The following is a 26,439-nucleotide window of genomic DNA, read 5'->3' on the forward strand; positions in this document are numbered from 1 at the left end:
GCTGAAGGCAGCACTAAACCGCTGAGGCACCCATGCTTCCTGGCAACACCGTTTTTTATCTTGGCCACAGCAACTTCTTGCAAGATACATCCATGCAGGCAAGGGAAACAAAAGCAAAAATTAATTATTGGGACTTCATCAAGATAACAACCTGCACAGCAAAAGAAACAGTCAACAAAACTCAGACAACCTACCTAATGTGAGAAGATATTGTAAATGACATATCAGATATAGGGCTAGTATCCAAGATCTATATACATCTTATGAAACTCGACAGCAAAGAAGCAAACAATCCAATCTGAAAAGGGCAAAAGATATGAACAGAAATTTCACAGTGGAACACATAGACATGGCCAACAAGCACATTAGAAAATGCTCCGCATCACTGACCATCAGGTAAATACAAATCAAAACCACAATGAGATACCACCTCACACCAGTGAGAATGGGAAAAATTAAGACAGGAAACAGCGAATGTTGGAGAGGATGTGGTGAAAGGGGAACTCTCTTGCACTGTTGGTAGAATTGTGAACTGGTACAGCCGCTCTGGAAAATTGTGTGCAGTTTCTTCCAAGAGTCAAAAATAGATCTGCCCTACGACCCAGCAATTGCACTGCTGAGGATTTACCCCAACAATACACATGCAGTGAAATGGCAGGACACCTGCACCCCAATGTTTACAGCAGCAATGTCCACAATAGCCAAACTGTGGAAGGAGCCTCAGTGTCCATCGAAAGATGAATGGATAAAGAAGATGTGGTATATGTATACAATAGAATATGACTCATCCATTAGAAAAGACAAATACCCACCATTTGCTTCAACGTGCATAGAACTGGAGAGTATTATGCTGAGTGAAGTAAGTCAATCAGAGAGGACAAACATTATATGGTCTCATTCATTTGGGGAATATAAAAATTGGTAAAAAGGTATAAAGGGAAAGGAGAGAAAATGAGTGAAAATATCAATGAGGGTAACAAAACATGACAGACACCCAACTCTGGGAAATGAACAAAGGGTAGTGGAAGATGAGGTGGGTGGGGTTTTGGGGTGACTGGCTGATGGGCACTGAGGGGGGATTTGGCGGAATGAGCATTCGGTGTTATGCTATATGTTGGCAAATTGAACTCCAATAAGAATATTTTTTTTTAATTTTTTTTATTTATGATAGTCACAGAGAGAGAGAGAGAGGCAGAGACACAGGCGGAGGGAGAAGCAGGCTCCATGCACCGAGAGCCCGATGTGGGATTCGATCCCGGGTCTCCAGGATCGCGCCCTGGGCCAAAGGCAGGCGCCAAACCGCTGCGCCACCCAGGGATCCCCTAATAAGAATATTTTAAAAAGGCCAGTCAATCTGAGTGAAACAAAAAGGCAAAAATAAATATTAAAATCATGCTGAACTCTCCACTCTAAAACATAGTAGAGATTTTTTAAAAGATTTTATTTTTTATGTATTTGTTTATTTATTTATTTGAGACACAGACATATGCAGAGGGAGATGCAGGCTTCTCACAGGGAGCTGGATGCAGGACTCAATCCCGGAACCCTGGGATCATGCCCTGAGCCAAAGACAGATGCTCAACCACTGAGCCACCCTGGTGTCCCTATAATAAAGCTTTTAAAAAACAAAATATAGCAGCATTACTGGTAAAAGAAGGTGAAATGAAAAATATTAAGCAAACTGTTCATCCTGATATGCCCGCCAGGGAAGTGTTACTGCTTTTTATTCAACTAGCTCTTAGCTGACAATAGATAGTTTTCATTCAGGATAGATATCACTGGTCAAAGATGGACTTCAGATATTGAGGGTTTTTTTGTTTCCTAGCAGCTCATTTTCCAAAACCCATTTAAGAATGCTTTTTCCCGGGATCCCTGGGTGGCGCAGCGGTTTGGCGCCTGCCTTTGGCCCAGGGCACGATCCTGGAGACCTGGGATCGAATCCCACATCGGGCTCCCGGTGCATGGAGCCTGTTTCTCCCTCTGCCTGTGTCTCTGCCTCTCTCTCTCTCTCTCTCTCTGTGACTATCATAAATAAAAATTAAAAAAAAAGAATGCTTTTTCCCTTTCTCTACCACATCCAATGTCCATTATCTTGATTTCTACCTTTCTGGCTCTCCAGAGCATGATTCCTCTATCACTTTTCTTAGGAGCTCAGGGAAGGAATTGAATTGCCCGAAAATGTGACAATTCACTCAATAAGTTTTAAAATCCCTTCTGTTTAAGAAAAGGATCTTTAATGATTTTTTAATGTATCAAACTGAGTCAAAAGAGAGACGGCTTGGGGAATATAAAAAGTAGTGAAAGGGAATAAAGGGAAAGGAGAGAAAATGAGTGAAAATACCAGTGAGGGTGACAAAACATGAGAGACACCTAACTCTGGGAAATGAACAAGGGGTAGTGGAAGGGGAGGTGGGCAGGGTGTTGGGGTGACTGGGTGATGGGCACTGAGGGGGGCACTTGGCTGGATGAGCACTGGGTGTTTTGCTATATGTTGGCAAATTAAACTCCAATAATTTTTTTTTAAAAAAAAAGAGATATGGCACAATTAGTTGAATTGGGAATTTTAAGCTTGGAACCAATGGGACTTAAATCAGACATTTGGATCACTAAACAGCTACTTAGTGATAGTTGTCTTTTGACTTCTCTTTTGTATTTTTGTTTTCCTAAGACTCTTTTCATCTTATTCACTCTTACATGTCTTCTTTTTATTGTCTTCTTTTATTACTACATTGTTTTAACTTTTTAATTCTACTTAAAATCCCTCCCCCAACTTGTGCCTATTGGTCTCTTAGTTAATTCTGGGCTATTTTATCTATTATTCTATTCATTAAATTATTTGTAGAACTCATTCTCTTTCTTTTACATGAATCCTGAGCCTTTTGATTATATTTTTCTCAGTGAGAATTAAGTGAGTTAATTAAAGCACTTAGTACCTGACATATTATGAGCATTGTATAATTTTTGGAATTTTTACCATTTAATTACATGTTTAAAAATTCTGCACTCAAAAAGTAAAATTTTAAGATCTGTATCATTATTATATATCAGGAACATATAATTTCTATGTTTTCCTTTAGAAATTTTACAGATATATTTTCCTATTCAAATTAAGTTCTGATTTAACATTATCTCTTCATATACATGATTTATATTCTTAGATGGTGTTAATTTTTTCTTCTTCCTTTGATATATGTTGTAGTGCCAAGAGAAAATTGAGAAACTATCTTATTTCATCTTTGGCCCTTCCAAAGTGTATACTAATTACCTTTTACATTTCACAGCAAAATGACTACATTGGCTATCCAAAACATGTCATTTGGATCATTGGCTTTGAAAAATAATTTCCTCCCTATAATTTATTTGCTTGCCTATTTTCTCAATTTTGATATTTTTATTAAAAACAATTATGTGATGATTTCTATTAACTGGTCATACTATAACATGATTTTATGTTGGAAAGAACTCTCTCTTAAAATGGTTTTATATTAATTTTTGGCATTCAGAACAAATATCAAATGCTAAACAACTACAATACTTTGAAACTGTTAAAGGATTTTCAAAACAATTTTCATTTGGGAGATGAAAATTAAATAGTATGTCCTCAAAGTTTGCATTCCAGAAAACTACAACTTAATTTTGATTTTGCATATAGACTATTACAAAATAGTATTTGGTTCTGTGTGTACATGTTTTTATTTGATAGCTGTCAGGTTAATTTTTGTGTAACCAGGTAGACATAGTTAGAGGTTGAAGTACATAAGTCAAGGTTCACAGAGAAAAATTGTCTCAAATATGATAAATGATGTAATATCTCACCACCTCACATTTCTGGAAACATAGTTAAGCATTTTTTGATAGCCTTTTAAAAATTTCTAGAAAAGTACGCATTATATAAAACTTATCATCTTAATTATTTTTAGGTGTACAGTTCAGTAATGTTAAGTGTATTTGTTGTGCAATCAATCTCCAGAACCTTTGCATCTTGTAAAACTGAGACCCTATTCTCATTAAGCAACAAAATATCATTTCCTCCTCTCCCCAGTCCCTGGCAACCATCATTCCCCTTTCTGTCTCTATAAATGGACCACTCTAGATATTTCATGTAAGTGGGAATCACACCGTATTTGTCTTTTTGTCACTCGCTATTTCACTTAGCATAATGTCCTCAAGGTTCACCCATGTGTCAGAACTTCATTTCTTTTTAAAATAACTGAATAATATTTCATTGTATGCATGTGCTATATTTTGTTTATCCATTCATCCACTGATAGATCCTGGGTTGCCTCCACCTCTTGGCTATTGTGAAGAATGCTATTATGAACACAGGTGTACAATTCTCTTTCGAGGACCTTGCTTTCAATTTTTTGAGTATATATTCGGATGTGGAGTAGCTGGATCATATGGGAATTATATGTTTGAGGAACTGCCATCATATTTGCCATAATAATTACCCAAGTTTACATTCCCACCAACAGTGTACAAGGGTTCCAATTATTTTTAAGATTTTATTTATTTATTAATGAGAGACAGAGAGAGGGAGACAGAGAGAGAGAGAGAGAGAGAGAGAGATACAGGCAGAGGGAGAAGCAGGCTCCATGCAGGGAGCCTGACATAGGACTCTATCCCGGGTCTCCAGGATCACGCCCTGGGGAGGGTTCTGATTTCTTCACATCCTCACCAACACTTGTTATTTCCTGTTGGCTTTTTGTTTTTTGTTTTGTTTTGTTTTGGTTTTTGTTTTGGCTTTTTGGGGGGTTTCTTGTATATGTTTTTATTGGAGTTCGATTTGCCAACATATAGTATAACACCCAGTGCTCATCCCATCCAGTGCCTCCTCAGTGTCCGTCACCCAGTCACCCCATGCCCCCACCCACCTCCCCTTCCACTACCCCTTGTTCATTTCCCAGAGTTAGGAGTCTCTCATGTTCCGTCACCCTCTCTGATTTTCCCCCTCATTTTCTCTCCTTTTGTATGGGTATCTATTTATTGTTACTATTTTTTATTAAATTCAAAGTAATATAATGAATACATTCTTAATCTTTAATATATCCTGTGTAGCACTGGATTTTTTTGAGATTTCATACTTAGAATTGCCTTATATAAATTTCTCATTTGAAAATATTTTTTAACTGTAAGAGCATTAATGATGCAACAGTAATATTCTTTGTCTCCTGGCAACAGAATCCGTGGTATTGTGGCAGGTGAGGTGCAGAGAATGTGGGGAGATCAGTTGATGGGGAACTCTGGAGAAGAAAGTTAATCTTCAGAATAGTAGTGTTGTTAAATTCAAAAAAGTGTGCAACCAAAGACACGGTGAGAAATCTCATAGAAAGGGAGTTTCATTACTTTTCCTTTTAGTTTCAACTATGAGTAGACATTGAAGTTGACATTAGAATTAAAATTCCTTCAAAAACTTATTTAACTAAAATATACACTGAATTTTGTAGAAAATTAGCTCTTTTGTTAATAATTGTATCTATAATTATGACTAAAATTGAACTCAGTGTGATGAAAAAGGCATTAGTAATTTTTTTTGTATTTTACTTTCTGTGCTGATGTGGTATCAAGAATTATGTTAATTCACGGCTGTAGGGTAAGGGAATTATAACTCCTCCAGAGTAATTGACTAACACGTTTACATGTCAATAAATAGCCAGATAGTGAATGATTTTGAAAACCTTAATCTCACACATTTCTAAAGCGAAATATTAAAGTCTGTACCTCAGTTTTTTTAGATATCAAGTGTGTTTACTATGTATTAGTGAAAGAATGTTATAGCCATCTAACCAGGAATATTTACATATATATTTTCTGTAATCCTAAACTTTCAAGATTTATTTTTCCTTCTATAACATGCTCATTAGTTATCTCTCTTATATAATCTTTAGGTACCTTAAAAATGAACTTTATGCTAGTTAGAAAATTTTAATGGAAGTAAAGTTTAAAAACAATAACCCAATTGATACATTTAATATTACTAATTATAAACTTAGAGAATTTCATTAGGGCAAGGTCTACTTTAAGCTATTAAAGAAGGCATTTTGAAACTTTCTTTTTAAAATGCCATCCAGCTGTTTTCTTTTGTTAGAAGGGGCTATACATATGGAAGGAAACATAAGGCCCTAAATATTTCTAGCCCAAATGAAGAGCAGAAGGTATTAAGTAAGAGAGGGAAGTCCTCATGACACAAATTGTTAAGGGAAAAAAAGACACCAGTGAACAAAAGCCCCCTGTTTCAGAAAAACTGCCCTCTGAGCATGAATTTAAGTTAGTGTTTATGCTGGCAATGATTGAAGAGGTATAGGCAGGAGGAGAGTGTGTGTTGGGGAAAGACATTTGTCAGAGCATTTTGGGAAAGGAGAGTAGATTGTTTTTCTGTGTGGGGAGAGAGAAAAGGTAGTATTATTCTACTGGACAAAGTTCAACACTAAGGGCGAAAGAAAATTAATGGAGAGGTCACTGGCCTGGAGTATGTGGAACTCCTATGACTCAATACTATAGACCACCTTAATTTGTGTGCCCATAGGTCACCATGGAAATAGTTTTACCCTACAAGGGACATGAGCCTGGGAGGACGGGAAGTCTGTAAAGTGGTTGAGTGGGACTGGAGGAGTCTGTTGGAGGAAGTAGTGTCAGTACCCACTTGTCCTTGGACAGCAGTGGCTTAAGGGCCCTGGCAGCTGTTACAAGTGCTTGCTGTCTGTGCTCTCTTTCCTACTTCCTTAATTTCTTTTTTTAAAGATTTTATTTATTCATTCATGAGATAGAGAGACAGAGAGACAGAGACATAGGCAGAGGGAGAAGCAGGCCCCTCGCAGAGAACCCTGGGATCATGCCCTGAGCCAAAGGCAGATGCTCAACCACTGAGCCACCTAGGCATCCCTCCTTCCTTAATTTCTTTCTTTCCTTCCTTCTCCCTTTATTCCTTCTTTTAATTTTTTTTTTTTGCATTTCTCTTTGTTTTTTCTTTGGCCACGCTTCCCCTTCTCCTCTGTGCTTAACAGCAGGCCCCCCTCCAGAGCCTCATTCTAGCACCACATCCCTGCCCCACTCCAGTTGTCTGAATGGAATTGAAGAGAGCAACGGTTGGTGGACTGAGTTATTACGGTCCAGAAGGTGCTGTGAAGGGAGAAGGGGAAATAAGCTAATAGATTTTTTTAATGCTAAGGCTTTTTCCTGGAGCATTCTGGTAGGTTCCTACTTTACTGCCTCTTCAGATCATGTTCCTGAGTCATATGGAAGGTAAATATATTGTTGGCTATCATTCTGGAGTCCCATTCAGCCTCCAGAGAATCCTTGATTCATGTGTGTTGATAGGGTTATCCACAAAGAGGTAACAGATCTGGGATGACTTGAAGAATGATTACCTGGTTACTGAGTATATTGTGAGAGTCATAGTGAGCTGAACAGTCTAGTGCAGAGGGGGTGGAGCTTTGATCTCAGTAGGTATCTTTAGCTCACAACTTGCCTTTGAGCCTATTGTACTTCAGTCTTAGTGATTTCCCTACCCTGTCATTCCCTCCAAAGGGAACTAGAGTTCTCTCTGTCCAGATCCCCTCCTTGAGGTTAATGGCAGTTTGAAGAGGCAGCAACTCTTGGCATCAGGTATCTTATTTTTTTAAAGATTTTAATTATTTATTCATGAGAGACAGAGAGAGAGAGGCAGAGGGAGAAGCAGGCTCCATACAGGGAGCCCGATGTGGGACTTGATCCTGGGTCTCCAGGATCAGACCCTGGGCTGAAGGCAGCACCAAACCGCTGAGCCACCCAGGGATCCCCAAGCATCAGGTATCTTAAAGCAAAAGAAATCTGACTGTAGAATTTGCATTGCTATCAGCCTCTACCAGCCATTGTAAGGAGCAGTGGGAAAGAAAAAAAGTTGTGCTACTGAGCTCTCTCACACTTCCCACTATAAGGGATTGACACTAAACCTGGAAGGACTTGGGAGATGATTTCCATAGAAAACCCCTCTTTTTGCATGGGTCCATCCACATATAAGAATTTCAAGCACAAGTTATTCATCAATGACAGGAAACCAGGAATTCATGTTAATTCTTAGTAATAACACTGTTAGAACAAAAATTGGAGCTAAGCATAGTGTTTGAAAAGAGATGGTCGTAAAGTAAAGAGAATGGCAGATCAGGATATGAGTAACACTAAAGTAGAATCTATCTGCCTGCCTTTTTGTGGGTATGAATAGAAACTAGAAATAATGAACATTTCTACTGCCATCTTTTGGTACAGGAGAAATTCATGCTTCTTTACCCCTCCCTCCATGGGTCAAGCCTAATTATAATAAGTACAATAACATCTCTGAGCACTTTGCCACTACTAGTAGTTAAAAATGAAATTATCACGTTTTTAACATAACTAAAAACATTAAAATTAAGAAAATTTAAAAATAAATACTTTTTGTCTCATTTCATAATTATCTGAGGTTCATTGGTAAGAGACTATTAATTTGGAAAATGAACCCATTTATTTCATTAGTAAAATAACAGATGAAATAATTTGTAAATTAATCTAAATAGGAACTGTTTTAACATCAGTATGATGAGATTTATTCTTCAGTACCAAATTTGAAAATGATTAATGCTAAAGTGAGCTGGTATTGAGAAGTCCCTCTCAAAACTTTAAATGCTTTAACCTTGCTGTAGGGAATTGTGGATAATTAATACAGTGTTTGTGATGTAAGTATTGTTCTAGGACTTAAGCACAGTGTTCAATCATATAAAAATTGCATACACACAATAACAGAAACTTCATATAAGCATTTTAAATTAAATTATAAACAAATATTATGGTAACATTCCATTCTATTTATCTTTTTTTATTTTTTTAATTTTTTTTATTTTTTATTGGAGTTCAATTTGCCAACATATAGCATAACGCCCAGTGCTCATCCAGCCAAGTGCCCCTCTCAATGCCCATCACCCAGTCACCCCAACCCTCCACTCACTTCCCTTTCCACTACCCCTTGTTCATTTCCCAGAGTTAGGAATCTGTCATGTTTTGTCACACTCGCTGATATTTTCACTCATTTTTTTCTCCTTTCCCTTTATTCCCTTTCACTAATTTTTATATTCCCCAAATGAATGAGACCATATAATGTTTGTCCTTTTCCGATTGACTTATTTCACTCAGCTCAATACCCTCCAGGTCCCTCCACGTCGAAGCAAATAGCGGGTATTTGTCGTTTCTAATGTCTGAGTAATATTCCATTGTATACATAGACCACATCTTCTTTATCCATTCATCTTTCAATGGACACCGAGGCTCCTTCCACAGTTTGACCATTCTATTTATCTATATTAAACATGTTGGAAGTGTGCAGCTTTCTTTTTAAATGTTTACACTTTTTCTTTTAAAACATTTCACCCTTTGCCAGATTTTAAACTGAAATATGTTTTAAGATCTCTTTGTAATTAAATTAAATCCTTTTTTCTCCTTTTTATCCTTTATGCTTTAAAAATTTTTTAATAATAAATTTATTTTTATTGGTGTTCAATTTGCCAACATACAGAATAACACCCAGTGCTCATCCTGTCAAGTGCCCCCCTCAGTGCCCGCCAACCAGTCACCCCCACCCCCTGCCCTCCTCCCCTTCCACAACCCCTAGTTCGTTTCCCAGATTTAGGAGTCTTCCATGTTCTGTCTCCCTTTCTGATATTTCCTATCCATTTTTAATTGAAGTTTGACTTGCTAACATATAGTATAGTACCCAGTGCTCATCCCATCAAAATCTTTTTTTTTCAAATTTTCATAAAATTCTAGTTAGTTAACATATAGTGTAATATTGGTTTCAGGATTTGAATTTAGTGATTCAGTGCTTAACACAAGTGCCCTCCTTAATACTCATCACCCATTTAGCCCATCCCCGGCTCACCCCCCCTCCATCAATGCTCAGTTTGTCCTTTACAGTTGAATCTCTTATGGTTTACTTGCCTCTCTTTTTCCCCCCTTTCCCTATGTTCATCTGTTTTGTTTCTTAAATTCAATATGTGGATTAATAGAATAATACACAAGGGTGAACTGACTTTTAGTCAGAATGTTTATTTTTAACAGATTATAAAATAGCCACCTATTTAGATTGATGAATGTATTGTGATTATGGTGTTTATAAAAAGAATTTTCAGGATTTTCCACAAAACTTAATGTTAGTACTAGTTATTAAGAGTACAATGGAATATCATTCAGCCATATAAAAGAATGAAATCTTGCTATTTGCAATGACATAGATGGAGCTAGAGAGTATAATGCTAAGTGAAATGGGTCAGTCATAGAAAGATAAATACCATATGATTTCACTTATGTTTAGAATGTATGAAACAAAACAAATTAACAAAGGGGAAAAATAGAAATAAGCCAAGAAATGGAATTTAAACTATTGAGAACTGATGGTTACCAGAGGGGAGGTGGGTAGGGGGTTGGGTGAAATAGCTGCTGGGGTTTGAGTGCACTTGTTAAGATAAACACTGGGTGATGTATGGAATTATTGAATCACTATATGTTATACCTGAAACTAATATAACACTTTATGTTAATTATACTGGAATCAAAATAAAAATAAATAAAAAGAAAATATTACCTTAAAATATTTTGCATCTACAATTGGATTCTAAACACAGACTTACTTTTATGTTTCCTTTTAGGTAAGGCCTATTCTGATTTTAGTGGAACAAGGAATTAATTCAATTGAAAAGAAAAACTAGTTCTTTAGAGTTTTTTTAACTTCCATTGTCCGATATATATATTGTATATATATGCATTTTTATATGATTATAATATTAAAATTTATAATAATATAATTATATATATATAATTACTTTAAATGTAAATGGAGTATATACTCCAATATAAAGACATACAGTTTCAGTTTGGATAAAACAAAACAGGACAAAATCCATATATATATATTTAAAATTTCATCTATCCCATTTTAAAAACTTCAGCCATCAGACTTGTGGTGAGCATAGCATAAGATACAGAGAAGTTGAATCACTATTTGTACACCTAATACTAATGTTGAATAACTATTGTACACATAACACTAATGTAACATTGTGTGTCAATTATACTGAAATTAAAAAATAAACTCAGCTGTCATCAGCATAAATTAATATGAGAGCCATAGAGGAGGAGTCTGCTTCAAGTTATAACTAAGAATCTTTTTTTTTTTTTTTTAATTTTTTTATTATTTATTCATGAGAGTCATACAGAGAGAGAGAGAGAGAGAGAGAGGCAGAGACACAGGCTGAGGGAGAAGCAGGCTCCATGCACCAGGAGCCCGACGCGGGATTCGATCCCGGGTCTCCAGGATCGCGCCCTGGGCCAAAGGCAGGCGCCAAACCGCTGCGCCACCCAGGGATCCCACTAAGAATCTTAATTTAAAGATAGACCAGACTACATGAGGTCAACTTTAAGTACATGGACTTATATTTTATTACATCCAGCTATTAGTTTCACCTGTCATATAATCTGAAATATTCTTTGGAGTCATCTCTGTCTTTTTGAAGGGATATATATTCTGATTTGGTGGCCATTTTAAGCATTACTTTAGGATTATATTGCAAAGTAGGTTATAAGTGCATTAATTTTCTTTTTTTAAGTGCATTAATTTTTAATTGCGCTCTTATTAATATAATGACTACTAGAAAGATACCTCCACTTTTAATTTGCATTTGCTTTTCACTGCTTTGTCATCTCTGATGGTATCTCTGTGCTTTCTGATAGCACAATAAAGAAGCAAGAAAAAGTTTTCTGCATTATTGCGAATAAAGGAAAAAAATAAACCTGTTAAGATAATTTTGTTAAAAGGTTTATTTTATTTATGATTACTTATCTATTGCAAAACTTTTATTCCTTTTACAGGTACCCTTCTACTCCCCAGAAACCAATAAATTTTATTTTATTTTTTTAGAATGAATTTATTTTTTATTGGTGTTCAATTTGCCAAGATACAGAATAACACCCAGTGCTCATCCAGTCAAGTGCCCCCTCAGTGCCCGTGACCCATTCACCCCCACCCCCCGCCGTCCTCCCCTTCCACCACCCTTAGTTCGTTTCCCAGATTTAGGAGTCTTTATGTTAGGTCTCCCTTTCAGATATTTCCCACACACTTCTTCTCCCTTCCCTTCTATTCCCTTTCACGATAATTTATATTCCCCAAATGAATGAGAACATATGTTTCTCCTTCTCCGATTGACTTACTTTACTCAGCATAATACCCTCCAGTTTCATCCACGTTGAAGCAAATGCTGGGTATTTGTAATCTCTAATGGCTGAGTAATATTCCATTGTATAAATAAGCCACATCTTTATCCATTCATCTTTCAATGGACACTGAGTCTCCTTCCACTGTTTGGCTATAGTGGACATTGCTGCTATAAACATTGGGGTGCAGGTGTCACCGCATTTCATTTAATCTCTATCTTTGGGGTACATCCCCAACTGTGCGATTGCTGGGTTGTAGGGCAGTTCTATTTTTAACTCATTGAGGAACCTCCACACAGTTTTCCAGAGTGGCTGCACCAGTTCACATTCCCACCAACAGTGTAAGAGGGTTCTCTTTTCTCCGCATCCTCTCCAACATTTGTGGTTTCCTGCCTTGTTAATGTTCCCCAATCTCCCTGGTGTGAGGTGGAATCTCATTGTGGTTTTGATTTGTATTTCCCTGATGGCAAGTGATGCAGAGCATTTTCACATGTGCACGTTGGCCACGTCTACCTCTTCCTCTGTGAGATTTCTGTTCATGTCTTTTGCCCATTTCATGATTGGATTGTTTGTTTCTTTGGTGTTGAGTTTAATAAGTTCTTTATACATCTTGGAAACTAGCCCTTTATCTGATAGGTCATTTGCAAATATCTTCTCCCATTCTGTTGGTTGTCTTTCAGTTTTGTTGACTGTATCCTTTGCTGTGCAAAAGCTTCTTATCTTGATGAAGTCCCAATAGTTCATTTTTGCTTTAGTTTCTTTTGCTTTCATGGATGTATCTTGCAAGAAGGGACTGTGGCTGAGTTCAAAAAGGGTGTTGCCTGTGTTCTCCTCTAGGATTTTGATGGACTCTTGTCTCACATTTAGATCTTTCATCCATTGTGAGTTTATCTTTGTGTATGGTGAAAGAGAGTGGTCTAGTTTCATTCTTCTGCAGGTGGGTGTCCAATTTTCCCAGCACCTCCTTTGAAGAGACTGTCTTTCTTCCAATGGATAGTCTTTCCACCTTTATCGAGTATTAGTTGACCATAAAGTTCAGGGTCCACTTCTGGACTCTCTCTTCTGTTCCATTGATCTATGTGTCTGCTTTTGTGCCAGTACCACACTGTCTAGATGACAACCTCAAATATGGCATTGTGATGCCCCCAGCTATGGTTTTATTTTTTTAAATTCCCCTGGCTATTTGGGGTGTTTTCTGATTCCACATAAATCTTAAAATAATTTGTTATAACTCTCTGAAGAAAGTTCATGGTATTCTGATAGGGATTGCATTAAATGTGTAAATTGCCCTGGGCAACATTGGCATTTTCACAATATTAATTCTGTCAATCCATGAGCATGGAATATTTTTCCATCTCTTTGTGTCTTCCTCAATTTCTTTCATAAGTGTTCTATAGTTTTTAGGGTATAGATCCTTTACGTCTTTGGTTACGTTTATTCCTAGGTATCTTATGCTTTTGGGTGCAATTGGAAATGGGATTGACTCCTTAATTTCTCTTTCTTCAGTCTCACTGTTAGTGTATAGGAATGCCACTGACTTCTGGGCATTGATTTTGTATCCTGCCACGCTACCAAATTGCTGTATGAGTTCTAGCAATCTTGGGGTGGAGGCTTTTGGGTGTTCTATGTAGAGTATCATGTCATCGGTGAAGAGGGAGAGTTTGACTTCTTCTTTGCCAATTTGAATGCCTTTATTGTCTTTTTGTTGTCTGATTCCTGAGGCTAGGACTTCCAGTACCATGTTGAATAGCAGTGGTGAGAGTGGTTATCCCTGTCTTGTTCCTGATCTTAGGGGAAAGGCTCCCAGTGCTTCCCCATTGAGAATGATATTTGCTATGGGCCTTTCATAGATGGCTTTTAAGATGTTGAGGAATGTTCCCTCTATTCCTACACACTGAAGAGTTTGATCAGGAATGGATGCTGTATTTTGTCAAATGCTTTCTCTGCATCTAATGAGAGGATCATGTAATTCTTGGATTTTCTCTTGCTGATATGATGAATCACATTGATTGTTTTACGAGTGTTGAACCAGCCTTGTGTCTCGGGGATAAATCCTACTCCGTCATGGTGAATAATTTTCTTAATGTAGTGTTAGATCCTATTGCCTAGTTTCTTGTTGAGAATTTTTGCATCCATGTTCATCAGGGATATTGGTCGGTAATTCTCCTTTTCGGTGGGGTCTTTGTCTGGTTTTGGAATTAAGGTGATGCTGGCCTCCTACAATGAATTTGGAAGTACTCCCATCTCTTTCTATCTTTCCAAACAGCTTTAGTGGAATAGGTATGGTTTCTTCTTTAAAGGTTTCATAGAATTCCCCTGGGAAGCCATCTGGCCCTGGACTTTTGTGTCTTGGGCGGTTTTTGATGACTGCTTCAATTTCCTCCCTGGTTATTGGCCTGTTCAGGTTTTCTATTTCTTCCTGTTCCAGTATTGGTAGTTTGTGGCTTTCCAGGAATGTGTCCATTTCTTCTAGATTGCCTAATTTATAGGCGGATAGCTGTTCATAATATGTTTTTAAAATCGTTTGTATTTCCTTGGTGTTGGTAGTGATCTCTCCTTCCTCATTCATGATTTTGTTAATTTGAGTCTTCTCTATCTTCTTTTAAATATGGTTGGCTAGTGGTTTATCTATCTTATTAATTCTTTCAAAGAACCAACTCCTGGTTTTGATGATTGATCCACAATTCTTCTGGTCTCGATTTCGTTGAGATCTTCTCAAATCTTTATTGACTCTCTTCTTCTGCTGGGTGTAGGATCTATCTTCTGTTTTTTCTGTGGCTCCTTTAGGTGTAAGGTTAGCTTTTGTAGTTGAGTTCTTTCCAGTTTTTGAATGGATGCTTTTATTGCGATGTATTTCCCCCTCAGGACTGCTTTTGCTACATCTCAAAGATTTTGAATGGTTGTGTCTTCATTCTCATTAGTTTCCATGAATCTTTTTAATTCTTCCTTAATTTTCTGGTTGACCCTTTCATCTTTTAGCAGGATGCTCCTTAACCTCCACGTGTTTGAGGTCCTTCCAAACTTCTTGTGATTTAGTTCTAATTTCAAGGCATTACGGTCTGAGAATATGCAGGGGAGGATCCCAATCTTTTGGTATTGGTTCAGACACGATTTTTGACCCAGTATGTGGTCTATTCTGGAGAAAGTTCCATGTGCACTTGAGAAGAATTTGTAAACAGTTGCGTTTGGATGTAAAGTTCTGTAGATATCTGTGAAATGCATCCAGGCCAGTCTATCATTTAAAGTTCTCGTTTCTTTGGAGATGTTGTGTTTAGAAGACCTGTCGAGGGATCCCTGGGTGGCGCGGCGGTTTAGCGCCTGCCATTGGCCCAGGGCGTGATCCTGGAGCCTCCAGATTGAATCCCACTTCAGGCTCCCAGTGCATGGAGCCTGCTTCTCCCTCTGCCTGTGTCTCTGTGTCTCTCTCTCTCTCTCTGTGTGACTGTCATAAATTAAAAAAAAATGACCTATTGAGTATAGAAAGCACTAGATTGAAGTCACCAAGTATAAGTGTATTATTATCTAAGTATTTCTTCACTTTGGTTTTTAATTGATTGATATATTTGACAGCTCCCACATTCGGGGCATATATACTGAGGATTGTTAAGTCCTCTTGTTGGATAGATCCTTTAAGTATGATATAGTGTCCCTCTTCATCTCTCACTACAGTCTTTGGGGTAAATTTTAGTTTTTCTGATATAAGGATGGCTACCCCTGCTTTCTTTTGAGGACCATTTGAATGGTAAATGGTTCTCCAACCCTTTATTTTCAGGCTGTAGGTGTCCTTCTGTCTAAAATGAGTCTCTTGTAGACAGCAAATAGATGGGTCCTTCTTTTTTATCCAGTCTGACACCCTGCGCCTTTTGATGGAGTCATTAACCCATTCACGTTCAGTGTTACTATTGAAAGATATGAGTTTAGTGTCATCATGATATCTCTTCAGTCCTTGTTTTTGTGGATTATTCCACTGAACTTCTACCTAAAGGGGAATTTTAAGAGTCCCCCTTAAAATTTCTTGCAGAGCTGGTTTGGAGGTTACATATTCTTTCAGTTGCTGCCTGTCTTGGAAGCTCTTTATATCTCCTTCCACTTTGAATGAGAGCCTTGCTGGATAAAGTATTCTTGGTTGCATGTTCTTCTCATTTAGGACCCTGAATATATCCTGCCAGCCCTTTCTGGCCTGCCAGGTCTCTGTGGAGAGGTCTGCTGTTACCCTAATACTCCTCCCCATAAAAGTCAGGGATTTCTTGTCTCTTGCTGCTTTAAGGATCTTCTCTTTATCTTTGGAATTTGCATGCTTAACTATTAAATTTCAAGGCGTTGAGCGGTGTTTATTGATTTTATTGGGGAATCTCTCTATTTCCTGGATCTGAATGCCTGTTTCCCTTCCCAGATTAGAAAAGTTTTCAGCTAAGATTTGTTCAAATACATATTCTGGACCTCTGTTCCTTTCAGCGCCCTCGGAAACCCCAATTAAACATAGGTTTTTCTTCCTCAGGCTGTCGTTTATTTCCCTTAATCTATCCTCATGATCTTTTAATTGTTTGTCACTTTTTTCCTCAGTTTCCCTCTTTGCCATCAACTTGTCTTCTATGTCACTCACTCGTTCTTCCACCTCGTTAACCCTTGTCGTTAGGACTTCTAGTTTGGATTGCATCTCATTCAATTGATTTTTAATTTCTGCCTGATTAGATCTACATTCTGTAGTCATGACGTCTCTTGAGTCCTTTATGCTTTTTTCTAGAGCCACCAGTAGCTGTATAATAGTGCTTCGGAATTGGCTTTCTGACATTGAATTGTAATCCAGATTTTGTAACTCTGTGGGAGAGAGGACTGTTTCTGATTCTTTCTTTTCAGTTGAAGTTTTCCTTCTTTCATTTTGCTCAGTGCAGAGTGGCCAAAAACAAGTTGTATTGGGAAAAGGAGAAAAAGAGAGGAGAGAAAGAAGGAAAGAAAAGAGAAAAAGAAAAAAGGATTGAAAAAAGAAAAAAGAGAGAAGAAAAAGAAAGGAAAAAAAGGTGGGGGAAGCAAAAAGAAATCAAAAAGCAAAAAAAAAGAAAAGAAAAGAAAGAATAAAAAAACATGGGGGAGTATCTTCTGATTCTGTATACTTTAAGTCCCTTGACTTCCCCTGAAACTTGTCGGTCTAGTTGGTCTTCTGGGGGAGGGGCTTGTTGTGCTGATTTTCGGGTGGTAGCACTTGGGGGAGCTGCTCTGCTCCCTAGTTTGTTCAGGGCTCAGTTGGGGTTTTTTTTACCCCGTGAGGCCTCAGGAGGAACAACCACAGTGGTGGTGGCCAGCTTTGGAGCCCTGGATTCAGCTCCTGCAGTAACTAAGGAGCTCTCCGTCTGCAGGGGCTTGGATCCTCCGGGGGCAGGGCCGCTGATCTGCCCAGCTCGGGGTAGGAGCATCCTTGCTGTCCTGGGCTCTCCTGGTCTCTGCCTGTCCTGGGGGGAGGCCGGGTCCTGGGCTGTGTCCCCGGCACCCTGTGCTTCCGGGCCTGCACTGTTGGATTCACGCTCCGGCCGCGCAGCCCCCTCTCCGCGGCGCCGCAGCCGGAGCCCCTCCGAGCTGCTCCTGGAGCCACACAGCTCCCTCCTCACGGAGCCTCTTCCTCTGCCGGAGCCGCCTCTCAGCTGCTCCCAGGGCACGAAGCCCCCTCCGCCTCCACGCAGAGCCGCCACTCGATCCTCTCAGTGCTGCTCTCGGGTCAGTGCGACCGCACGTTGCAGCCCTTTAGGGAGCTTGGCGCACTCTCCCCCGGGCGCAGGTGTCTGTTAGTGTCGCAGGGAGCCCGAGGGCATCCCTGCCCTTCCTGGGATCCTGCTCTAACTCCCTGTGAGTACCTTTCCGCCCGGGAAGATTGGTTATGCTCCTGCTTCTCTGGGATGGAGCTTTCCTGTCCTGGGGTACTCGCCTCGGCCTTAGCCCGGCTCCTCGTGGGGCGCCTCCCCCTTGGATGTCTTTTGTTTCTTTAATTCTTTTTTCCCCCGTCTTCCTACCTTGATAGAAGCGTGAACTCTTCTCACTGTAGCATTCCAGCTGTTGTCTCTTTAAATCTCAGGCCGAATTCGTAGATTTTCAGGATGATTTGAAGGTTATCTAGGTAATTTGGTAGGGACAGGTGTTTTGGGGTCCCTACTCTTCTGCCATCTTGCCCCTCCTCCCCCCAGTAAATTTTAAATTATAGTTTGAGGGCAGCTCAGGTGGCTCAGTAGTTTAGTGTAGCCTTCAGCCCAGTGTGTGATCCTGGAGACCCGGGATTGAGTCCCACGTCAGGGTCCCTGCATGGAGCCTGCTTCTCCCTCTGCCTGTGTCTCTGCCTGCCTCTCTCTCTTTCTCTCTCTCTGTGTGTGTCTCATGAATAAATAAATAAAATATTTAAAAAATAAATAAAGTGTAGTTTGATTAACCAACTATTTGTTTGACATTACAACTTTACTATTGAAATGGAAAATCACAAAACAGTAGATGTTTTACATTTTTCATCCCTGAACCAGACACAAAGCAGTGACCATGATGGGGTGAGGGGTTTTTTTCCCGATCCTGGCCTAGACTATGGGTACATAGGTATCCCAATCAAAATTTTATTAACTATTCTTTCAGATTTAAGTGATTTCAAATTTCAGTAGGAGTTTTCTCTTTGGATAATGCAATATGTCACTCTTTATTTTTGGCAGGGTGAAAACTGTGCAAGAATAAGAGATAACTAACACTCTTCGTTCATAGATACTGTTTTCTTTTTATTTTCTATTTAGTGCATTATACTCTTAATGTCATCCAAGGTATTCCACTGTGTTACTGAATATAGCATGGAAACATCAAAGTAATATTAATTGGCAACCATAATATTTTCTTCTTGATATACCAAAATACTATTTTTTTCTGAAATGGGTATCTGTATTTTTTTAAAAAGATAATGGTTGGTTGTGAATAAAGCATAGCTTAATAAATTACTGGATTGTCACTTCTTAACATTTCTCACAGATGGTAGTATTTCCTCTTAGAAACAAAAGCAGTATACCAGATAAAATATTCAATACTTCTTTCCAATAGAGAAATAATATATAACAGTTCGTTTAACTAGTAAAATACATTATAATGAAAATCTGTTTGGGCAGTCCAGCTGGCTCAGCGGTTTAGCGCCGCCTTCAGCCCAGGGCCTGATTAAATGTTGAAGTTTTGAAGAAAAAATCTGTTTATCTATATGTAGGTATATATGTATATATGTAGTGACAATGTCCAAAGCAGAGAATCCAATTCTGTATGCAATCATTTATGATAGTGGTACTATTAGACTTGTGTTTTAGAATCCTTTTTTAAAATATTTTATTTATTTTTCATGAGAGACACAGAGAGAGAGAGGCAGAGACATAGGCAGAGGGAGAAGCAGGCTCCATGCTGAAAGCTGGATGTGGGACTAGATCCTGGGACTCCAGGATCACACCCTGAGCCAAAGGCAGAAGCTCAACCGCTAAGCCATCCAGCTGTCCCTGTATTTTAGAATACTGATACAAAGTTTGTAAACACTTTCTATTAAATATTTAGTTGAGAAAATAATATTTAACTGTTAAAATGTAAAAAAGCCTATATTCTAAAAGAACATTTACTTTTATTAGAATTAGCTAGATTATTCAAAGTAATGCTTGAAATTAAATAGAACTAGCCAAATTATGAGAGACTATGTACTGCTATTGGGATTACTCTTCTTTCTCAGTTTTCTATAAATTAGTGATTCTTAAAGTGTGGTTCCCTGATGAGCAGCATCAACATCACCTGGGAAGTTAGTAAAAATGCAAATATTTAGGCCTTACCTCTGATCTGGATGAGAAACTCTGAAGGCATGACTCAGGAATATGTGTGTTTACAGGCCGTCAATGTAATTCTTATGTATGCTAAAATAATTTCTTCTGTCAGACTTTCTGTCTCTTTTTCCCTGTGTATCTGTGTCTCTGTGTATGTAACTTGTAGGAGTACTGAAAAGGGGTCACCAGATTGCTTGCATATAACATTTATTGAAGAACTCCATCGTTGCATTTTTTTTCTTCCTGTAGTTTTCCTGGTTGTTTCATTATTTTATTCAGTGATAAAATGAAAATTACTATCCTTATTAAAGGATCCACTAAATCATCATATTAATTCAACTGTGTTGCATTCTTGAAGTAATCCTTCCAATGTAAGTCTTAAGCCTTTTTTAATTCTTTTAAAATATTATTCTAGTATTAATATAAATATGAAAATAGTGGCTAAGCTTCCCTTTTCTTCCTATAGTCAGAAGGACCATAGAATGGTAATAGGGAGAACTCTTATACTTTATTATGCAGGTATTATTTTCAGTTCTTTGTGAAGTCTTGCCAACTCACTCATCTTGCCTTAAATTCCAGTGAATATAACCAGTTGAATAATGGAAACTACTTTCTGTGTTTACTACAGTTGGGTACAATATGGGCATACTAATATTGGTTAAGCTAGATAGAAAAAGTGATAGCAAAAAAATAAAATAAAAAATAAAAAAAAGAAAGAAAAAGTGATAGCTTTAAGGATGACTATTTTGGGAGAAATCAGAGAGTCAGAATAAGATTTATATGCTCTGCAAAATAGTGACCTACTATTGATTTCCATACTTTGAGAAAAATAATTAGGAATTTCAGATTTTGTACTTCTGTCTGGATTTATGTTACACAATAGTGAAAGATTTCTGCCTTGAATTTGAGCTTTTAGTCTGGGAAAATTTAGCTTTATATTTCATGTTCAATAAACTCACTTTCAGTAACTAAGAACTGTATTGTGCCAAGACAAACGTAAGCAATGTGAATGATTTTGTTGGTGTTTTCCCATCGTTTATATGGTAGTCATCCAAAGTTTATATTTCGCTGTGCTCTTTCAAATTAAAATTTCCAAGTTTTGTAATGTTTTTGTTATTGATATATAAGTAGTTGACTCTGCTATATGAAGTATGACTGTTAACTGCTGAGCAATAACCCATACATGAAGATAAGTCTTATCATTTTAATGTCATATGTGAAACCTATAGTTACAACATTATATTGATATTGTGCATTATGTGAAAATAGTAGACTTTCCAAAGAAGTATAATATTGCTCTCAGATCTTAATTATCCATGTTAATAGAGGTGAGCATTGGTGGATATTCAATATGTGTATCTTTTAAGTTCTCTAGATAATTCTGAAAAACAGAAGTTTGGGTATTGTTAACATAGGTGATCAAGCAGCAGCTAAATAGTTATTTAATGATGATCAGTTTTCCTACACCACTTCTCTAGTGTATAGTGAAGTTAAGATTTGGACGACCTTTTCTTGTCTTTGCAAGATCACAGTATGATTCTGTCTGAGAAATAAAATTCTGACCCTTCCCTTCCTCCTTTTATATCTATGAGTAGATTTAAGAAATAAAGTAAAACCTCCTATATCTTGATTTAAAGGATACCATTTTGATCAAGGACTCCTACATATTGACAATTAGATAAGTTATGTCTTTGAGGTTTTATTTGCACATAAATATCCTGGAAACTTTTGTATGAGAAAGAACGTGGTAATTTTAATAATGTCAGTAAACCAATGTAAATGATCTTTATTATCAGATCATTGGTGATTAAAGGTATAGCTTTACAGGGGGATTGTAGGCCTGGTGTTTGACCAGTGAATTTTAAACTTTTAACTAATATTGAAAAAGGAAATCTGCCATAAGGAAAGGAAAAACTTCTGCTTGCAAAAAAAATTTACATATTAAAAAGAAATGCGGAAACTTTATTTTTTAAAGATTTTATTTGTTCATGACAGACACAGAGGGAGAGGGAGAGACATAGACAGAGGGAGAAGCAGGCTCCCTGCAGGGAGCCCGATGTGAGACTCAATCCCCAGACCTGGGATCATGTCCTGAGCCAAAGGCAGATGCTCAACCACTGAGCCACCCAGGCATCCCTGGGAACTTTTTCTATATCAATCAAAGTTGTATAGTTTACATGTGATATTTCTAAAATAATAGTAAATTATTGATCCTTTTTAGTCCTTTACATGAAACCAGCCAATGTTATGTTCTAGATTGAGAATTTGAGAATAACAAAGTTTGTTAGTTTAAAACAATTCAGTGATAATTCCAGGAAGAGAAATTAGGAAATTGGCATGCCAGTTCTTGCTATATATTCTATTCTTTGTGTAACATTTTATTTTTTCCAATATCTTAATGTCAATATACAGACCATTTCACTTGATATGTGAATAGCTAAAATCCAACAGCCTGGTGTATAGTCAATTCAACTTAATCATTTTTAAGTAATTGATGTGGATATTGACATTGCCAATAAAACTGTCTGAACATTAGTAATTAAAGTGGTTTAAAATGAAACAACGAATACCTTATGTGAGACAGATTATCCCATAATTAATAAAAATAAGTTTTCTTTAATACACATATATGGAGATTTCATATGCAGAAACAGAATAGGTTTAGTGTTATCATCCCACTGACATAGATTTGCAATTGCTTAATTGGCCTTTTGCAAAAATGCTTGGACTGTCAAAGTCAATTCAAAATGAGTAAGTCTGGGTTGCCTGGGTGGCTCAGCGGTTGAGTGTCTGCCTTTGGCTCAGGGCATGGTACCCGGGTCCTGGAATCAAGTCCCACATCAGGCTCCCTGCATGGAGCCTGCTTCTCCCTCTGCCTATGTCTCTGCCTATGTCTCTGCCTCTCTCACTCTGTGTCTCTCATGAGTAAATAAATAAAGTCTTAAAAAATAAGAATGAATAAAAAAAACAAGTAGGTCCAAGATATGAGTGGAATATAAGAAACAAATGAACAAAGAAAAAAAAACAGAAAATACACACTCTAAAATACAGAGAACAAACTGATGGTTACCTGAGGGGAAGTGATGAGAGGGATGGGTGAAATAGCTAAAGGGGATTAAGAGTACACTTATGATGCTGAGTAATGTATAGAATAGTTGAATCACTATATTGTGTGCCTGAAACTAATGCTGTATGTTAGTTATACAGGAATTATTTTTTTTTAGATTTTATTTATTTATTCATGAGAGACACAGAGAGAAAGGCAGAGACATAGGCAAAGGGATAAGCAGGCTTCCCACAGGGAGCCCAATGCAGGACTTGACCCCAGGACCTTAAGATCACTACCTGAGCCAATGGCAGATGCTCAACCACTGAGCCATCCGGTGCCCCCTAGTTGTACTGGAATTAAGTAAACAAACAAGCAAATAAGTAAATCAAGAAAAGAAAAAAAGTTGATTCTATACATGTCAAATATAATGATATTTGTTCTATTTCTACAACACAAAATTCTAAATATTGAGATTTTTTCCAATAACTCCTTATATAGGCAAAATATGAATACTCTATACAAATCTGCCTTAAATTTCAAGTATTTTTTATTTCTGGAATTCAAGATAGGAAGCCTAAACCCAAAGCTACATCCATAACTAGCACTTTATTTTCCTAGATTTATTTGCTTAGACAGCTTAATAGAGTATTTGAAGATCCATGTAGTAACTGTAATTGTACCTAATAATATATTTAACAATTGCATTTATAGTATTTATAACTTTAATTTCTTAACACCTCCAAATTGTAAAATTTTCTCAGCATGTCATATTGTACATCTGCAGAAAATGTGTTTAGAGCTCAGGAATCTTATGGTTTTATATATTCTTATCTTATTTTAGAGACACATCGAGTAGCCTCATTTAGTTTTCATTTTAAAGTGACTACATATTATTTCCTTCAACATTTCTTATAAGGTTATGGGCACATAGTAGAAGAGGTCATAAATTAGGTACCATCCTTATCCTCAAATTCAGGGAATTCATAGCCTAATGGATAGTCTTTAAAATTTGAGCAATAATATATATGAAACTATACCATATATATATATGGTATGGTATGGACTGTCAAAGTCAATTCAAAATGAGTAAGTCTGGGACACCTGAGTGGCTCAGCGGTTATTGCCCTAAAGTTTTTGTATTAAAGATGCTATATATTTCTAAACATTATACCTTCAGTCAGCTGGATCTAACACACATAGACATGCTCTTTGACCTCGCTTTAAATTCATGACAAATAATATCAATGATGTACTATGGTAATTTCATGAAAAAATGTGTACCAAATATAATCATTATAGTATTTACATGGAGGAGATTGAGAAGACCACCATTTTATATAAAAAGTAATTGCAACTGTAAGAATTCCCTAAGAATGTTTGTTTGCATGTACCAATGGATCTAACAATTCTGACATAATCATAATGGGTTTTATTTCACTTGCTTAACTATAGAAAACAAACTGATGGTTACCAGGGGGGAGGTGGGTAGGGAGATGTATAAAATTGGTGATGGGGATTAAGGAGTGCACTTGCTGTGATGAACACTGGCTGTTGTATGAAAGTGTTGAATCACTATATTGTACACCTGAAACTAATATTACACTGTATGCTAACTGGAATTTAAATAAAAACTAAAAAATATATTTAAACACAATTAGGTACAGTGATAATTAACTTTCTAACATTAGCTTTATGTTGAGAGAAGTCTGTTAACTTTTTACATGCTTTAGGTTTAACACTGATTTTAATGTTTTGCTTGCTTTTTAGTTGATCTACTGACTTTACAATGTCTGAAATCAGATTTAGCAATCTCACTTGGGATCAGCTTATAACACTGGATCAAGTATTAGATGAAGTAATTCCAATTCATGGAAGGGGGAATTTCCCCACATTGGAGGTAAAACCAAAAGATATCATTCAGGTTGTGAAAGAGCAATTGATAGAGCAAGGAATTATTGTTAAAGATACCCGATTGAATGGTTCCACAGCAAGTTATATACTTGCAAGTCACAATGGAATCAGCTATAAGGATCTAGATGTTATTTTTGGTGTTGAACTACCAAGTGATCAGGAATTTCAAGTTGTTAAGGATGCAGTTCTTGGTTGTCTACTTGACTTTTTACCAAAAGGTGTGAAAAAGGAAAAGATCACCCTGAAAACCATGAAAGAGGCTTATGTGCAAAAGATGGTCAAAGTTTGCAATAAGCACGATCGTTGGAGTCTCATTTCTCTTTCAAACAACACTGGAAAGAATGTAGAGCTAAAATTTGTGAATTCACTCAGACGACAATTTGAATTTAGCGTTGATTCCTTTCAAATTGTTTTGGATCCCATGTTAGAATTCTACAGTGACAAAAATGCTAAACTAACCAAAGAATCCTATCCTGTTGTGGTAGCTGAAAGCATGTATGGAGACTTCCGGGAAGCAATGACACATTTGCAATTCAAGCTTATATCTACTAGAAAACCTGAAGAGATTAGAGGTGGTGGCCTTCTGAAGTACAGCAACTTGCTGGTTCGTGACTTTAAGCCAGCTTGTGAAGCAGAAATCAAGACACTGGAACGTTATATGTGTTCTAGGTTCTTTATTGATTTTCCTGATGTAGCAGAACAGCAAATGAAGATTGAATCATACCTTCGTAACCATTTCATAGGTGAAGAAAAGAGCAAGTATGACTACCTTATGACCTTGCGTGGAGTTGTGAATGAAAGCACTGTTTGTCTCATGGGACATGAAAGAAGGCAGACCCTCAATATGATCACCCTTATGGCTTTAAAAGTACTTGGAGAACAGAATATCCTACCCAATACAGATAATGTAACTTGCTTTTATCAGCCTGCTCCATACTTTGCTGCTGAGGGAGGGCACCCTACTTATTATGTGACATCTGGACCACCACCTATTTTCTTTCAGCCATACCACCCACTGCACTTTCATGTGCCAAATGGTATGGTTTAAACACACACACACACAAACACACACACACACACACACACACACACACACACACCAGAAACTTTGCTTTAATTAAACACCTCATAAAGCAAGTTTCCAAAATCCGTAAAATATAAGATCTATTTTTATTTTTGTGCAGTTGCCAACTATTTTCCATCAATTATAGCTTACACCATTATAGTAAATACAATATCATCTATGAACTGGCTACTTTATATGATTTTCAAGTGTTATTTATTAGCTCTAATAATTTTCAAATATTGTGGATCACTTAAAATGATTTTCAAATCTCACTCAGTCTTAAGTAAGACTTTCAAATTTACTCTGACAAATACATTGCAGATGCCTACATCTTTGATTAAAATATAAAAGAACAGATTCATGTATTAAAATCCAAAGGTAAAGTGCCACATTTT

At 37.2% G+C, this 26,439-nt stretch overlaps 1 protein-coding gene across 1 annotated transcript in view; it reads left to right on the plus strand.

Annotated features, from left to right (window-relative positions):
* The window catches only part of TENT5D (terminal nucleotidyltransferase 5D), an 86,287-nt gene extending 60,261 nt beyond the window's left edge, over positions 1-26,026 (plus strand). Inside the window, exon 2 of the mRNA XM_041740069.1 lies at positions 24,835-26,026. Within this exon, the coding sequence (XP_041596003.1) occupies positions 24,854-26,026 (1,173 nt within the window). The 5' untranslated portion in view covers positions 24,835-24,853. The remainder of the gene's footprint in view (positions 1-24,834) is intronic.
* The last annotated feature ends 413 nt before the right edge of the window (positions 26,027-26,439 follow it).

Source organism: Vulpes lagopus, chromosome X (assembly GCF_018345385.1).
Source record: "Vulpes lagopus strain Blue_001 chromosome X, ASM1834538v1, whole genome shotgun sequence".
NCBI lineage: Eukaryota > Metazoa > Chordata > Mammalia > Carnivora > Canidae > Vulpes > Vulpes lagopus.